General features: G+C 42.0%; 1 protein-coding gene across 1 annotated transcript in view; it reads right to left on the bottom strand.

The window, feature by feature from the left end:
* LOC137436088 (CUB and sushi domain-containing protein 3-like) overlaps window positions 1-17797 on the bottom strand; it is a 1358203-nt gene that overhangs the window by 546934 nt on the left and 793472 nt on the right. The window contains exon 24 of the mRNA XM_078786463.1: window positions 3342-3533. Within this exon, the coding sequence (XP_078642589.1) occupies window positions 3342-3533 (192 nt within the window). The remainder of the gene's footprint in view (window positions 1-3341; window positions 3534-17797) is intronic.

A 17797-nucleotide genomic window follows, 5' to 3' on the forward strand; every position in this document is an offset into this window, starting at 1 on the left:
CCATCAATCCCCGTGTGAGTCAGTTTTGTCCTGTTTATCTGTCGTCTGTCGGGGCTACTATAAGACCGTAATTAAGTGCCTATCTTTCTATGCTGTCCCTCTCATCCCTGTAATCTAACCTTCCGCAATATTATAACCTCCTCCGGAGGTCTTGAGAACCGTACCCCTTGTGTCGTTGCCTTAATCCCAGCCGTTGTGTCCTTTTCCTTCATTGATTTAGCATAGCGCGATTCGGCCAACGTTCGAGTGTAATCGGGTAACTTGTGCGAACACGGCGGCCATTCCGCTCGGCCCAGCATAACATCAAAGTCGTGTCCGTAACAATATATATATATATATATATATATATATATATATATATATATATATATATATATATATATATATATATATATGTGTGTGTGTGTGTATGTGTATGTGCATGTATATGTGCATGTATATGTATATATATATATATATGTATGTATATGTGTGTATGTGTGCATGTGTGTAATGTGTATGTGTGTGTGTAGGAAGATTTGCAGCTCAGGATTCATATTACCAAAAGGTAACACACCGAGTTGTAAAATAATAAAATTCCATATTAAAGCCTGACTTTTTGAGAACAAGCTAGTTCTATTTACCAGAGGTGTTAAGAGTGGTGGTTAGATCGTATTGAGTTCTGTTGGGGATGGTTTTCATCGAGGATTGGTTCAAGTCCTTACCGATTAAACTATTAAAGGGATCCATGCATATAAATTATCCTGCTGCTTGCAGAGGAAAGAAAATAGTCTTCTTTTATAAATAAATAAAAACACTTTTGTTTGTATATGAAATAGGCAAAGCCTAGAAATGAACAAAACCCTTTAGAATTACCCTTTAGAACCCCTTGGAATTACCCTTCATAACCCCACATAACTACACTTTAGAACCCTTTTGGATTAATCAAGGTGGGTTGAAGAGGTTCTTTTTCATTTTTGACAGACAGATGGAAGGATGGAAGGAAGGACATAGCCAAATATTGAAGCGGCTTCACTGCTTTAAAAAAGTCAATTTGTCGGAATTTTGCATGTACATACATACAAAATGCTGTCGCTGTCGAGATGTCCACGGGTGTGTTCAGTTACCAAGCAGATAGCTAACTTTGACCACTTGTCAAGCCAGCCGTTCCTCATAAACAGTTTTGAATGGAGTGCTTGATTGAGTGCTTTAGCCACTTGGCGAGCGCTCTGCAAGAAACTTGGGAACTGACCACACACCATATTCATTACACGGTGATGAGGATAAACATCGAGACCGTGACCTCTTTTGGCCATAATAATGAATTTGTTCCTCGGGGTGCAGATTTGAACACAACACGTGATAAGTTAGAGGTGCCATCAAATTATTTAATTTCCCCAAACATGGTTAAAAACGCAATATTTACTGTCAGTGACACAAATTGCACCAGAATACTGAGATAGCTGTTTACTGACAACTCATGATGAGGAAGTTCCAAGTAATAAAACTTCAAACTCAGTGATTGTGGTGACTATACACTCCCCTCCTCGCTCCACCCCCACCACCACCCCCCCCTCCTTCTCACTCCCACCCCCTCCACACTCCCCCCCTCCCTTGGTATTCCCATCAGCGAAGCGACTGGTAGGATTTGCTAGCGACGAGCAGTATTTTGAGAGAGCCCTGTAGTGCAGCTCCACGGTGTTCACAGACACCTTTTTATGACATGACAGTACAAAGTGAGCGACCTGGTAAGGTGAAGTGAACGATGAGGCACTACGTACACAGTCCAGTCACCTGCTCTACCGCGCACTACGGACAGTGTTATTTCCCGGGCAAAATAACCCATAGGTGGCACGCACTATCCCTCTGCAAAACACAACCAAAAATTAATCCTATTATCTTTTGTCTAAAAATCTTTATGGACCAAAGTACAAAGTTCAGGCCTCACACTCCTGCAGTGGGCCTCGTGGTATCGTGTGGTGCATTGGTGTCATTCAATGCAATAACTGGCTGATGGATCAAAGTACAAAGTTCAGGGTCCACAAGCCTGCGGTGGGCCACAGGTGTCATGTGGTTCCTCGGTGTCATCCGGTCCGCTCGCTAAAAATGTTGTGAAATTTTATTTTTTTACATGAGATCGCATTTTTTACCTTTTTGTGCGATCTGCTTTCATTATATTCTGATCTGCTCCGATCTGATCTGTCCCCCCCTCCTCTCTCTCACCTCCTTTCTGGCCCCTGCCCCTCCTCTCTCTCTCACCTCCTTTTTGGCCCCTGCCCCTCCTCTCTCTCCCTCCCCCTCTCTTTCTCCACCCCTTTTTATCCCACCTCCCCCCCTCTCTTAGTATTCCCATCAGCAAAGTGACGGGTGGTAGTTGCTAGTCATATACCAAATAAAGTAAAGGCATATGTTTAGAGAGGATGATCTAAGATGGTGACCCCATGTCACTAGAATATGTACAATTCGCTTACAATAAGTTTTCCTAATTTGCCAAAAATATACTGATGGCATTTTGGGCCAAAGAGCAATCAATGGCCTTTATGTCAAATCCCAAGATATTAATATCTTAAAATTCCTTGCTTTCCCAACTCCCCTCTACCCTACTCTTCCTCCATTCTTAATTTTGACCTTCTATTTTATCTCCCCTCTGTCCCCCAACCACAAAACATAGTTAATAAATATATTACTACATGGTGCAAGAGCTTGAAATGTTTGGCGTGATTCACCGTACCTATACACGTACCTTTAGAAATTTGACCTCCAGATGACCTTTGACCTCAAAAATCAATAGGCTTCTCAATTGGGACGACCTATACAACTTGGTGAAGTTTCGTGATGATCGGTTTAGAATTGTGACCTGTAGGCCGGTGACAAACAGACATACAAACAGACAAACAAACAGACAAACAAGCAGACAAACAAACAGACAGACAGACAGAACCACAAACGCAACCGACCAATATACTTGAAAAATCTTCGATTTTGCAAGTAATAATGCACAAGACCAACCAATGTACTTGAAAAATCTTCGATTTTGCAAGTAATAATTGGCGAAATAGATGACCAGCCGCAGTGTTGAATGCATAGATCTGAGGCATGGCGAAGAGAGCAAAATGGTTTCCTCAGGTATCCTGCGGTGGGCCATTTTCCCGGTGTGTACCCCGGTTTAGAATAGGTACACCGTATCCCTGCGCATCGTAAGAGGCGACTAAAGGTTGGTGCCAGGAAGGGCATCCGGCCATGAAAACATTGCCTCAAACAGGGAACCATGATTGTCATGGGGCCCGCAAGGCTAACCCATGCTCTAGCGGGGAAAAAATGGCCTTAAAACGATCATTCATTCATTCATTCATTCACCGTACCTATACAGGAAGGCAGGTGATGGTCCCATGTCCGACGATAGCCTGTGAGACAGGTGAGCACCCGTTGTCCCTGGAGGCTATATCCTGGGTTGCATCCATAAGTCACAGAGCTTCCAGCAGCACGTCCCCCATCTCTGACTTTGAACCCATATTGTGGGTCCCCAGGGTCAATGCAGTGGGTGAGCTTGAAACCTGGCAGTTGTAAAGGTAGCACAGGAGGACATAACGAAATCAATTTAAAGTAGAAAATAAGCATTATATTTAAATATTTTCAATATAAATATTGTGTGATATGACATTTTGTAATTGACCAGTTTGGTTATATTGCAACAGCAAGTCAGTTGTAGTCGTATGAAGGAAACACCTGTACAAACCACCCAAACTAAACAAGGATTGAATTTGAGGCACCACATTACTGGGCAGCATAACAGCTCGGTTGGTAGCATTTTTGAAGAGTAGGCCAATGTGCATCATTACCCTGCAGAAATTCAGAGCTTGGGGTTATCACTACCAGCAGCAGATAAGAATGCTGGAATATGGAAATGGCGCAGGAATGACAGACCACATGGCCTCCTGTTGTTTCTACATTTTCTTATCTCCACTCCTCCCTCTACGTCCCATGTTCTAAAACTCCTCACTCGATATGACCCAACAAACTTTCTTGGTAAAATATTGTGAACATGTGCAACACATTGCGTAAGGAAAACCACATTTCCAAGCTGGGAAAACCACATTTCCAAGCTGGCCTCCAAAGCCAGTCGCCGACTGGGCATCCTCCGTCGTGCGAAGTCCTTCCTCGGCACACCTGAGCTCCTCACCACATACAAGGCTTTCATCCGCAGCTCAATGGAGTACTGCTCTCCCCTCTGGGCTGGTGCTCCTGCCTCACACCTAGCTCGTCTTCACGCTGTTGAAACCAAAGCGTTCAGAATCATTGGAATCTCACGCGATGACGCTATCTCCGAGGGCCTTTCACTTAATCACCGCAGGCAGGTTGGTGGTCTTTCCGTCTTCTACCGACTCCTCTCCGGCCTTGCACCCCCAGCTCTCTCTGGGCTCTGTCCCCCAAATATTCCTGCAGGTCGCACAAGATCTGCCTGCAACCCTCTTATGGTTAAACTGCCAAAATCAAGACTCTCTGCTCACCTTCACTCCTTCATTTCTCTTTTCTCCCGCATCTGGAACAAACTCCCTCACTCTCTTCAATCCCACTCCTCCCTCCAGGTCTTTAAAACGGCTGTTCACCACCATCTCTTATCTTCCCCAATCCAAACCCTTGATCTTTTCTACCCCCGCTAATTTTTTTTTTTTTTTTTTTTTTTTTTTTTGTATACAACATCGAGACTCGTGAAAGAGCAAACATTAATCACACAAAAAGACAAACCGACACACAAAACACAAAAAACAAGGGGAGCGGCAGACAAGATGGGGAGAGAGGGGGGAGGACACAAAAGAGAGGGGGAAGAAGGGGAAGGACACAAACACAACATTTGAGAGCAGGGACATCGGGAGGACTTGGGGGGGAGGTGGGAGAGGATTAAAACATATGAACACTGCAAGGACTCTGGGGTGAATTACCGGGGGTAGAAAAGATCAAGGTTTTCGATGGGGTAAGATAAGAGATGGTGGTGAACAGCTGTTTTAAAGACCTGGAGGGAGGAGTGGGATTGAAGGGAGTGGGGGAGTTTGTTCCAGAGGCGGGAGAAAAGGGGAATGAAAGAGTGAAGGTGAGCAGAGAGCCTAGACTTTGGCAGTTTAACCATAAGAGGGTTGCAGGCAGATCTTGTGCGACCTGAAGGAATATTGGGGGGACAGAGCACAGAGAGAGCTGGGGGAGCAAGGCCGGAGAGGAGTCGGTAGAAGACAGAAAGACCACCAACCTGCCTGCGGTGAGTGAGTGAAAGGCCCTCGGCGTTGACTACATCGCAGGAGATTCCAATGATTCTGAAAGCTTTGGCCTCAACAGCGTGAAGCCGAGCAAGGTGTGAGGCAGGAGCACCAGCCCAGAGGGGGGAACAGTATTCCATTGAGCTGCGGATGAAAGCCTTGTATGTGGTGAGGAGCTCAGGTGTGCCAAGGAAGGACTTCGCACGACGGAGGATGCCCAGTCGGCGACTGGCTTTGGAGGCCAGCTTGGAAATGTGGTTTTCCCAAGAAAGATCATGGCAGATAGTGAGACCCAAAAGCTTGAGCGACAGAACTTCTTGGAGAGGATTGTTGAGAAAGTAGATGGGAGGGTTGTCCAGTCGGTCCTTTCGGAGAGACATTGTAAGAGTGTGAGATTTGTCAGGATTGAAAGACATGTTCCACTTGTTTGACCAGTCTGTGATTTTGTCCAGGTCTGCAGAGAGTGAGGAGGCTGCAGACTGCCGATCTGAGGGATGAGGAATGGAGCGACAGAGAGTAGAGTCGTCAGCAAAGAGATATAGAGGATTTTCAAGAGAGTCAGAGAGATCATTGATGAAGACCAGAAAAAGCACAGGGCCCAGAACACTACCTTGGGGAACTCCAGCCTGAACAGGAAGAGGAGATGAGAGAAACCCATTCAGGGCCACACGTTGACTACGACCAGAGAGGAAGTCCGCCAGCCATGCGTGGAGATTTCCATGGATACCAAAGGAGGAGAGTTTGGAGAGCAGAGCAGGGTGCCAGACCGTATCGAAGGCACGTGAAATGTCAAGGGAGACAGCTCTAATTTCCTGTTTGGCGTTGAGGACCTCCATCCATTGTTGAGAAAGCAGAAGCAGCATGTCCAGAGTAGAGTGACCAGGTCTGAAACCAAATTGATGATCAGAGATCAAGCCATTGGAGAAGAGGAAAGATTTCATATCTGAAGCAATGATGGATTCCATGACTTTGCTGATAATTGGGAGAAGGCTGATTGGTCTGTAGTTGCTGGGATCTGTTTTTGCACCTTTTTTGTGCAAAGCGGTGATGTTGGCTGATTTCCAAGCAGATGGCAGATGACCTTGAGCAAAAGAGAGGGTGAAGAGAACAGAAAGAGGGAGTGAAAGAGCAGAAGAACATGATTTTAGGACCCGTGGGCTGATGCCGTCAGGACCAGTTGCAGAATCAGAGTCGAGGGTTGACAGAAACTTTTCCACCTTGTCAGGAGGAAAGGACACAGAGTCCAGGAGCAGCTGGGTACGACTGGGTACGGTGGGTACAGAGAGGGATGGGTTTGGGACACAAGATTTAGAGGCAAACACAGAGTTGAGGCATTCAGCTTTTTCACGTGCGGAGTCAGCCGTTAAGCCATTTGAGGTGAGGGAGGGGATGGAGGGGGAACAAACACCAGAAACAGATTTGACCAGACGCCACCAGGATTTGGAAGAGGGAGACAGATAAGAGAGTTCGGTCTTGAGAATGGTGAGATATTGTTTCCTGGCTCTCCTGAGGGTGGACACACACTTGTTTCGGGCTTTGTGAAAGGAAATGAGATTTCCTTCCGTTGGATTTGCTTTCCAGGAGACGAAAGCAAGTTGTTTCAGGGCAACAGCCTCACCACAAGATTCCGTGTACCATGGACGGGAGGAAGGGTATGACAACTGAAGACGAGATGGTATAAATCTGTGCATGAGAGAGAGCAATTTACTTTGAAAGAATTCCCAGGATGAGTTGATGTCAGAGGCGGTAGAGATGGGAGACCAGTCCAGATGATTGATGGCTGCTTGAAGACCGTGCCAGTTGGCCTGAGTGAAATGCCAGACTCGTCGACGCTGAGGAGGCTCTCTGAGAATGGTCAGAGAGATGTCCACTTTGACAAGCACATGATCAGATGAGCCGATTGGAGCAGAGGAAGAGCAGCAGACATTTTCAGGGAAGTTTGTCATAACCAAATCCAGAAGAGAAGATGCTCCGTTGACTGAGATCCGGGTCGGGAAATTGACAGATTGTGTCAGTCCCAGTGAGTCGCAGAAGTCCTTTGCTGAAGAGCCATGGCTGGTGAGAGAGGTACCCACACCCAGCCAACTGGCATGGTGACAATTGAAATCACCACATATGAGGAAGAGAGAGTTGGGATGGGTAGATAGAAGTTGGTCCATATTATCAGACAGTGAGATGTAGATGGAGTCATCGCTGATTGGTGGACGGTACAATTTCACCCCAAATCCACTTTTTTGAGTTGACTTTTGACTTCTTTCCTGGAAGTCCTTGGTGTCCTTGCGTTTTATACCTATCCTGCCTCCCCCCAGGCCCTCTCCCTCCAAAAACATCTCCCGATGTCCCTGCTCTCAAATGTTGTGTTTGTGTGCTTCCTCCCCTTCTCTCCCCATCTTGTCGACCGCTCCCCTTTTTATATACTTTGTTTGCTTGTTTGTTTGATTTGTTTGTTTGATAAATGTTAGCTCTTTCACGAGCCTCGACTCTGTATACAAAAAAAAAAAAAAAAAAAAAGGACCCTGCAAATATTCCAACGATAGCACCGCACACCCAATAGTTTGACACTCGATAGAATAAAGTAGCAACAGGAAAAAAAAGTCTCTCCTGTCAAACTGCTCATGCCGACTAAGGCTTCTCACCAGCTTGTTCCCTCACTACAGGAAATCATATTCACAACAAACCTGTGAACCAGCTTTCATAAAACAATAAAACTTCTTTAAGCTGGCTGAATTGTTTTTCATGTTCAATTACCCTCACATGGTGGCCTGAAAGTAACTTTACTCCTGCTAAATTTCTTACACCTCCCTCCCTTGCCGTCCATCCTCCTCCACATGGTATGTGGCAACATTGACTCAGGAGAATGATGGAATGCATCGATACAATGACTAATTATTGAAAGTGCAGTACTGCACAATAAAACCTACATATTAAAGGAGTTTAAGAACGAATGCCAGAGATTCTTAAGCCATGTGGCAAGACGTTTTGTGGTCTGATGAAACCAAGACGGAACTTTTTGGCCTATATGCAAAACTAATTACGTTTGATGCAAACCCAACACAGCACATGCCTTCCATGAAGCATGGTGGTGGCAGCATCATGTTATGGGGATGTTTCTCATCAGCAGGAACTGGGGGAAATTGTCAGGAAAGAAGGGAAATTGATGGAGCAAAATACAGAATAATCCTAGAGGCCGAGAGGAAAAGTCAAACTCTGGCCAATTCATAAGACTAAGAATTATACGTGCTGCTTCCTCACTTGACGTTCAGCATTTAAGAGGATAGAGCATGGACAATCCCCATCGGTTGGAATCCCTGGGGAGGAGGAAATTCCTCCCGCGGAAATGCCCTGTTGAGTGCGGTGAGAAAAGCAGCGCCATTGTTATGACATCACTGGTACCTGGAGCATCTCGGGAAGTGACGACAGTGATAGCGGTTCTCCGTGGTTCTGTGGCTGTGTTAAGTGTTTGTCTCGTCTGTATGCCCACGTGTGTGTGTGTGTGTGGGGGGGGGGGGGGGGCAGCTCTATTACAAGCTTTAGACCATGTATTAAAAAAATACCATTAATCCCCATGTATAAGGCAAAAGCCATTACTTTTACAAAAGGCACATCATTATTTGTCAAAAAATCGTCCTTTCCATAACTAATATACTGTACAATAGGATGCATCAAGTTTAGTTCAGATTTCTAATATGTCAAGAAATCTCGACCGAAAAAAAAAGAAGTGAAAAAATATTTGTAATAATAATTTGTTGAACCAATAATGAATACTTAATTTCCATATTTGTATTGTGTTGGAACAGAGGTATAAGAAACCTTGTGCAGCCAAGCGTTTCCATCCATCAACTATACAGGCCCGGCACGACATCGGTTATGATCAAGAGTGTGTGGAGCGAGAAAACAGGAAGAGGAAGAGGAAGACATAAATAAGCGTGTTTGCTGTTTCTTTTTTTCATACATTCTTTTTTAAAGTCATGCCATCTTTACAATGGTAGTTGGGATTATGTTGGTGGCCACTGGAGGGAAATAATTATTGATTCTTAGTTATTTATTGTGTTGTCCAATCATTAATATGGTTTGTTCATTCCATCATTGTTAGTCTCGTCTAAATTTTTTTTTTTTTTTTGAACAGACACGTGTAGTCAGGTTCACGATGTTTTTTCGTTCAAAATTTTGGTAGATTAGCAAAACTATACATTTTTGGAATATTCAGAGCATGAGGAATCCAAAAATTAATGTTTACATTTGCGTAGACACCTTTGCGAAAATGACACTCAGGACAGTGATGAAGATCTGTAAAAGCATATTCCTGAACGGTATAGACCTCGTAGATCCTGTGTATAGGACTTATAGTTCAATCTGATACTACCTATAACTTCCTATAACAACCTATAACTTCAAAGGACTTGCAATATCATGTATTATGTAATACAGTTATATCACAAATATAAAGACAATGGTTTTCAATTACCTTTGTTTGTTGCTTTTCTATAATCCTGAGCACTATTTTGAGACCTTTATTGGATTCCTTGACCCAGAAAACATAGGATTAGCATATTTAATTAAGTCTCTAGGTTGACTAGAAGCCGAGATAGCGCAAAATATGTATTTTATGGCGGCCATTTTCAAAATCCAAAATGGCGGCCATGCAGGTGTCTGTGCAAATGCCAACATTGATTTTCGGATTCTCCATACTCTGAAGATTCCAAAAATGTACAGGTTTGCTAATCCCAAAATTTTGAAAGAAATTATATTTGTTAACATAGTGAACCTGACTAGTGTGTTCTTTGTTTTGTCATCTCACCACGTTTGACTGGTTCAGTATATTGGACTTACCCTTGGGAGAGAAATTGTTAAAATTTACATCTTGATTAGCCAGGGTAATTAAGATTACCCCAGAAGCACGGAACAAATCTTCCGGGACAAATCATCCGCTCGGGTGTGTCCCTTGGTTAAATTAAACACTTTGGATAGTCGCTAGGCCATTAGGCCTTGTTGTTTTGGTGTCGCTGCTCCATGTTTTTATTTTAACCAAAGTATTTGGGGCCAAAAATATGACAATACTACATCACACATTTTAAGATGAGCACTCTTTACTGATACATAAACATGCTTCTCATTCGTGCTTTGCGTATTTTCGCGCTTTAATGCTTTATTTATTTTTTGCACATCAGGACTGATCTACTGTATCCACAAACAACAACAACAACAACAACATGCATTTTAAGGCCATTTTCCCTGCTAGAGCGGGGGTTAGCAATTTAGCGGTTTTAGCGGTTGCAGTTATTGCAGTTAGCAATTAATTAATAATAATAATAATTAATAATAATAATTAATAATAATAATTAATAATTAATAATTAATAATTGCAGTTAGCAATTTAGCGGTTAGCGGTTTCCCTGTATCCACAATCACTGATATTAAATCAGCATGGGCATTCTTCCACAGAAACCTTCTCTCTCTTATGCACATATTCATCCCAACTCATCTCACCCATCCCCCTCTCTTGTTACTCTGAATCCTGTGGTGAGGCAGTTGGTTTAAAACAACTGGCATTCTCCTCCTGGAAGGCAAATCCAACTGCAGACAACCTCAGACCACAAAACTCGCAACAAGTTTGTCTATTCTCTGGGGAGCCAGAAAACAACATCTGTCAAATCTCAAGAATGAGCTTTCAAACTTGTCTCCCTCCTCTGAAACCTGGTGGCACCTTGTCAAGACTTGCACCCTCAGATATCTGCAAGACACACATGGTCCAGCCTCAACCACGTCCGAGTGAAACTGCCTAAATCCAGAACCATTGCTTACCTCCACTCATTTATTCCTCTTTTTCCTAACTGTGGGTCCACCTTCCATACTCTCTTCAATCTCATTCTTCTGTCCAGGTCTTCATGACAGCTGTTCACCACCATCTCAAGACATCCCCCATCCAAAATCATGATATTTTCTACACCTGTTAAACCACCTCCCACTCCTCCCAAAAATTTGCATTTGGATCCATCTTGTCCACCCTATGTGCTCTTCCTTACCTCTCATCGTTACCTGCATTCCTTGTTTGTCTGTTGCTAATGGGAAACGCCATTCCTTTAGATGCAACACCGGGCCTGCAAAGCCCCATGGTCACAGTTTCTATTCGGCTGAGATTCAAACCCAAACTAGATGGCTCAATGGCAAATGCCCCATCCTTTCAGTTAGAGGTTATCTAGAATGCTGATAATTACCAGATTCATTCCCTCAAATAAAATAACACTTTTTTATTTTTTTATTTTTTGTTTTGTTTTGTTTTGTATACAAGATCGAGGCTCGTGAAAGAGCTAACATTAATCACACAAAAAGACGAACCGACACACAAAACACAATTACATCTCATGTAAAATGTGACTTTAACAGCTCAAATCCTTTCCCTGCCACATCACACACACAGGGGAGAGTGGGTCACACACGGGGGAGAGTGGGTCACACACACACACACACACACACACACACACACACACACACACACACACACACACACACACACACACACACACACACACACACACACACATCTGCACATATGCACATGTATACATCCACACACATGTACACACACACACACACACACACATGCACACCCACACACTTATATACACATACACACATATAAACACACACACAAACACACACACTGCACTGGGGAGTGGGTCATCCACTCCATACACACATATATATATATATATATATATATATATATATATATATATATATATATATATATATATATATATATATATATATACACATACACACACATATATGCACATACACACATATAAAGTGAAGTACAAGGTACACACTATAGATAAGCCTAACACCTCCTGTATCTATGTAAGCTGTACAGTAGAAATCATTACCAATTTCGCAAATAATCTAATTAGTTGGGTAATTCAATAACTGGCACATAGATTCAGGATGCAATTTAAAAATTTAAATATTTGAGTCAGGAAGAAAGGGAGGAAATGTTGAGTAAAAATAAACAAAAAGAGAACAAGTACACATACATTCAAAGTACACCGCCCCATGCCAAATAATTAAATATGCTGCAGCGCGGCATTGCCGGGGCGCCTCAGGCGCCCGGCAATACCGCAGTGCAGCTCATTGAGGCTGCATTGGGAGGGAAAGATGTACACTAATTGATTGATTAATTGTATAATTAAAATCAATAAAAGATTATCACAAAATATTTTCATAATCAATTGGCTAATCGCATAACTAAACCACTAGTGCTTCATCCGAAGATGTATCTTTTAGAAATTTAATTAAATAAGTCATTTATAAAAAATTAAATAATTAATTGATTACTCAATAAATAATTAATCGATTAATCAATAAATAATTAATAGATGAAACGATTAATCAATAAATCAAAAATATCCTTGATAGCCACATCACTTGGTCACTCATGTCCAAATATTAGCTTCCCAGCTCAAAAGGTGCCTGAGATATTGGCCAAATGAGAAAGAAAATAAATAAATGATTAATAATGAAAATAAATAAATAATAATCATAAAAAAATTAAATTATTAATCAATTTGGTCAGAGAACACATAAACTACCACTATTTCATCAGAATCTGTAACTTTAAAAAAAAAATTTTTTTTGTCATTAATCGATTAATTGATTAATTAATAAATCAAAAATATCCTTTGCAGCCAAATCACCTGGTCATTGGCATGTCCAAATATCAGCTTCCTAACTCAAAAGGTGCCTGAGTTAATGGTCAGAAGAGAAAGGAAATTTGATTCATTAAATAAGTACTTAATTAATCGCTAATAATTAAATAACTCCTCAATTAATTGATTAATCAAAAAAAAAAATACCGTTTTTGACAAAGGACTTGCTCACTATTGTGCCGAAATTTCAGCTTCCTAGCTCAAAGGATGGCTGAGATATCGTCCGGACAAACAAACAAGAAAGAAAACAAGTACACATACATTCAAAGTACACCGCCCCATGCCAAATAATTAAATATGCTGCAGCGCGGCATTGCCGGGGCGCCTCCGGCGCCCGGCAATACCGCAGTGCAGCTCATTAAGGCTGCATTGGGAGGGAGAGGTGTACACTAATTGATTGATTAATTGTATAATTAAAATCAATAAAAGATTATCACAAAATATTTTCATAATCAATTGGCTAATCGCATAACTAAACCACTAGTGCTTCATCCGAAGATGTATCTTTTAGAAATTTAATTAAATAAGTCATTTATAAAAAATTAAATAATTAATTGATTACTCAATAAATAATTAATCGATTAATCAATAAATAATTAATAGATGAAATGATTAATCAATAAATCAAAAATATCCTTGATAGCCACATCACTTGGTCACTTATGTCCAAATATTAGCTTCCCAGCTCAAAAGGTGCCTGAGATATTGGCCAAATGAGAAAGAAAATAAATAAATGATTAATAATGAAAATAAATAAATAATAATCATAAAAAAATTAAATTGGTAATCAATTTGGTCAGAGAACACATAAACTACCACTATTTCATCAGAATCTGTAACTTTAAAAAAAAAATTTTTTTTGTCATTAATCGAATAATTAAATAATTAATCGATTAATTGATTAATTAATAAATCAAAAATATCCTTTGCAGCCAAATCACCTGGTCATTGGCATGTCCAAATATCAGCTTCCTAACTCAAAAGGTGCCTGAGTTAATAATGGTCAGAAGAGAAATGAAATTTAATTAATTAAATAAGTACTTAATTAAACGCTAATAATTAAATAACTCCTCAATTAATTGATTAATCAAAAAACAAAAAATACCGTTTTTGACAAAGGACTTGCTCACTATTGTGCCGAAATTTCAGCTTCCTAGCTCAAAGGATGGCTGAGATATCGTCCGGACAACCAAGGAAACAAGAAAACAAACAAGAAACCAGAGTGAAAACTGAGTACTCTCTTTCAGCGTGCGTCACTGCCAAGCCCCCTTCGGTGCCCGGCAATGACGATTTGCAATGCCTGGAGGTGGCATAGGAAAGGAGCGGTGTACAACAAGAAAGAAAACAAGAAAGAAAACAAACAAACAAACAAACAAGAAAGAAACCACAGTGAAAACTGAGTACTCTCTTTCAGCGTGCGTCACTGCCGAGCCCCCTTTGGTGCCCGGCAATGACGATTTGCAATGCCTGGAGATGGCATAGGAAAGGAGCGGTGTACAATAGCCACATCACTTGGTCACTCATGTCCAAATATTAGCTTCCCAGCTCAAAAGGTGCCTGAGATATTGGCCAAATGAGAAATAAAATAAATAAATGATTAATAATGAAAATAAATAAATACTAATCATAAAAAAATTAAATTATTAATCAATTTGGTCAGAGAACACATAAACTACCACTATTTCATCAGAATCTGTAACTTAAAAAAACAAAACATTTTGGTCATTAATCGAATAATTAAATAATTAATCGATTCATTGATTAATTAATGAATCAAAAATAGCCTTTGCAGCCAAATCACTTGGTCATTGGCATGTCCAAATATCAGCTTCCTAACTCAAAAGGTGCCTGAGTTAATGGTCAGAAGAGAAGGGAAATTTGATTAATTAAATAAGTACTTCATTAATCGCTAATAATTAAATAATTCCTCAATTAATTGATTAATCAAAAAACAAAAAATACCGTTTTTGACGAAGCACTTGCTCACTATTGTGCCGAAATTTCAGCTTCCTAGCTCAAAGGATGGCTGAGATATCGTCCGGACAACCAAGAAAACAAGAAACCAGAGTGAAAACTGAGTACTCCCTTTCAGCGTGCGTCACTGCCGAGCCCCCTTCGGTGCCCAGCAATGACGATTTGCAATGCCTGGAGATGGCATAGGAAAGGTGCGGTGTACAAAATGAACGTGATGGCCGATGGGCTAAGGAACAAAGCAAAAGGAGCAAAAAGTTATAACTTTCTCCAGCCAGTGAAGTGTGAATTTACAGAATCAACCAAGTTCTTTGGCAAGAAAAACAAAACTAATCCAAGTAATCTCTTCACCTAAACCCATTTTTAATGCAACCGAGATGTGACAACCGAATTATTTTTTTGCCCTTGCTGTGCAATTCAATTCAATACATCCTCTCGATCTTGATGTTTGTTATATTCGAAGAAAGCAAAAGTACAATATTCGGTTTGATATTTGTTTGATACAGTGCCTTCAGAAAGTATTCACACACCTTCACTTTCTCACATTTTGTTGTGTTACAGCCTGAATTTAAAATCGATTAAATTGTGATTTTTTTTATCACTGATATACTACACAAAATACCCCATAATAACAAAATGAAAACATGTTTTTAGAATTTTTTTGAAATGGATTGAAAACGAAGTACAGAAATATCTAATTTGCAACAGTATTCCTCACTGTGCTTTTGGGAACTTTCAACAATCTAGAAATTGTTTTATAATCTAGAAATTTATATTTATATGAAAACTCGTGCTCGCCAACTTGAAAGACTCTGCAATAAAACAGGTCTCACAGTTCACTCCCAGGCCTACAAGGACCACCTACAACACTACAAAGACGCCCTCTCCCGCGCCCGCTCTGCCTACTACTCTCAAATTATCCACTCTGGCTCTGGAAACCCAAAAGCACTCTTCTCTACAATAAACAAACTCCTCAGCCCCCTGAACACCACCACCCAGTCATTCACAGTAGACAACTGCATCTCCTTCCTTTCATTCTTCCAATGCAAAATTGACAACATCTACAACAGCTTAACCACCACCGCACCCGCTCCCCCTCAAACCACCTGCCCCCCCCTTATCCTGCCAACCCCTGTCTCAGTTCTCCCCAGTCTCCCCTACTGACCTCTCTGAACTCCTCATAGGAATGAAAACTGCCACCTGCACTCTTGACCCCATCCCCTCCAGCTTTGTCAAGGCCTCTCTTCCTGCTCTCTCTCCACTTATCACTGCAACATCCTCCCTGTCTACAGGCATCGTCCCACCATCCCTCAAAATTGCTGCTGTTACCCCCATTCTGAAAAAACCTGGACTCAACCCTGACACCCTAAATAACTTTAAACCCATCTCCAACCTACCCTTTCTGTCAAAAGTTTTGAAACGCGCTGTAGCCACTCAACTCAAACATCACCTCTCTGCCAATAACCTGTATGAAACATTCCAATCCGGATTCCGCTCCAACCACAGTACTGAAACTGCTCTCCTCAAAATCACCAACGACCTTCTCCTCTCCTCTGACGCTGGCAACCTCAATATTCTCATCCTCCTCGACCTCAGCGCCGCCTTTGACACCATCAATCACACCATCCTCCTCACCCGACTTGAAACCACCTTTAACATTACCGGCACTGCCCTCTCTTGGATCAAATCATACCTCTCTGACAGACACCAGTTCATCTCCATCAATAACTGCAAATCCCCCACTGCTCCCCTCCCCCAAGGTGTCCCCCAAGGTTCAGTTCTTGGCCCCTCCTCTTCATCCTGTACCTGTCCCCCCTTGGTCACTTAATCCGCCGTCATGGTCTCCAATTCCACTGCTTCGCCGATGACATCCAGCTTTTCATCTCCACCAAGTCCATCTCCACTGCCACCCACTCTATCCTGACAAACTGCATCACTGAAATAAAATCCTGGCTTCAAATCAACTTCCTCAAACTTAACTATGATAAATCTGAAATAATCATCATTGGCCCAAAAACGCTCACCAAATCCACCCATAACTTTGCCCTCAACATCGACGGTTTCCCAGTATCCACTTCCCCTCACATCCGGAATCTTGGCATCATCTTTGACCAAACCCTCTCCTTCGACAAATACACTAAACAGATCACAAAGACAGCCTTCTTTCACCTGAAAAACATCGCCCGTCTCCGTCCATCCCTCTCCTCCACGGCTGCAGAAACCCTCATCCACGCCTTCATCACCTCCCGTCTGGACTACTGCAACAGCCTCCTCTATGGTTCACCCTCAATAATCACCAATAAACTCCAATACATTCAGAACTCCGCTGCCCGTCTACTCACCCATTCCCGGACCCGTGACCACATCACCCCCGTCCTTTACAAGCTTCACTGGCTCCCCATCCCCCAGAGAATCCAGTACAAAATCCTCCTCTTGACCTACAAAGCCCTCCATAACCTGGCCCCATCCGACCTGACTGACCTCCTCTCCAGACACACTCCCACCTGCAACCTCCGCTCTGCTGGTACCAACCTCCTGACCCCCCCCCCCCCCCCATCTGGACCAAATTCAGATCCTGGGGGGACAGGGCCTTCTCCATCGCTGCTCCCACCCTCTGGAACTCACTACCTCACACCATCAGAGACTCCTCCTCACTCACCACATTCAAAACATCACTCAAGACCCACCCGTTCAACACTGCATTTAACATTTAACCCACAGCATTTAACCCCTGACTATCTCTTCTCCTTCCTTTTGCTTTGATTATTTACCTATTGATTTTTGTCTTTTTGCACTTGTTTTTTGTACTCTGTCAAAGCGCCTTTGGGCTTCTTGAAAAGCGCTATATAAAATAAATGTATTATTATTATTATTATTATTATACCCTTCCAA

This window comes from Myxine glutinosa, chromosome 11, assembly GCF_964187855.1.
Source record: "Myxine glutinosa chromosome 11, kmMyxGlut1.1, whole genome shotgun sequence".
In the NCBI taxonomy this organism is placed as follows: Eukaryota; Metazoa; Chordata; class Myxini; order Myxiniformes; family Myxinidae; genus Myxine; species Myxine glutinosa.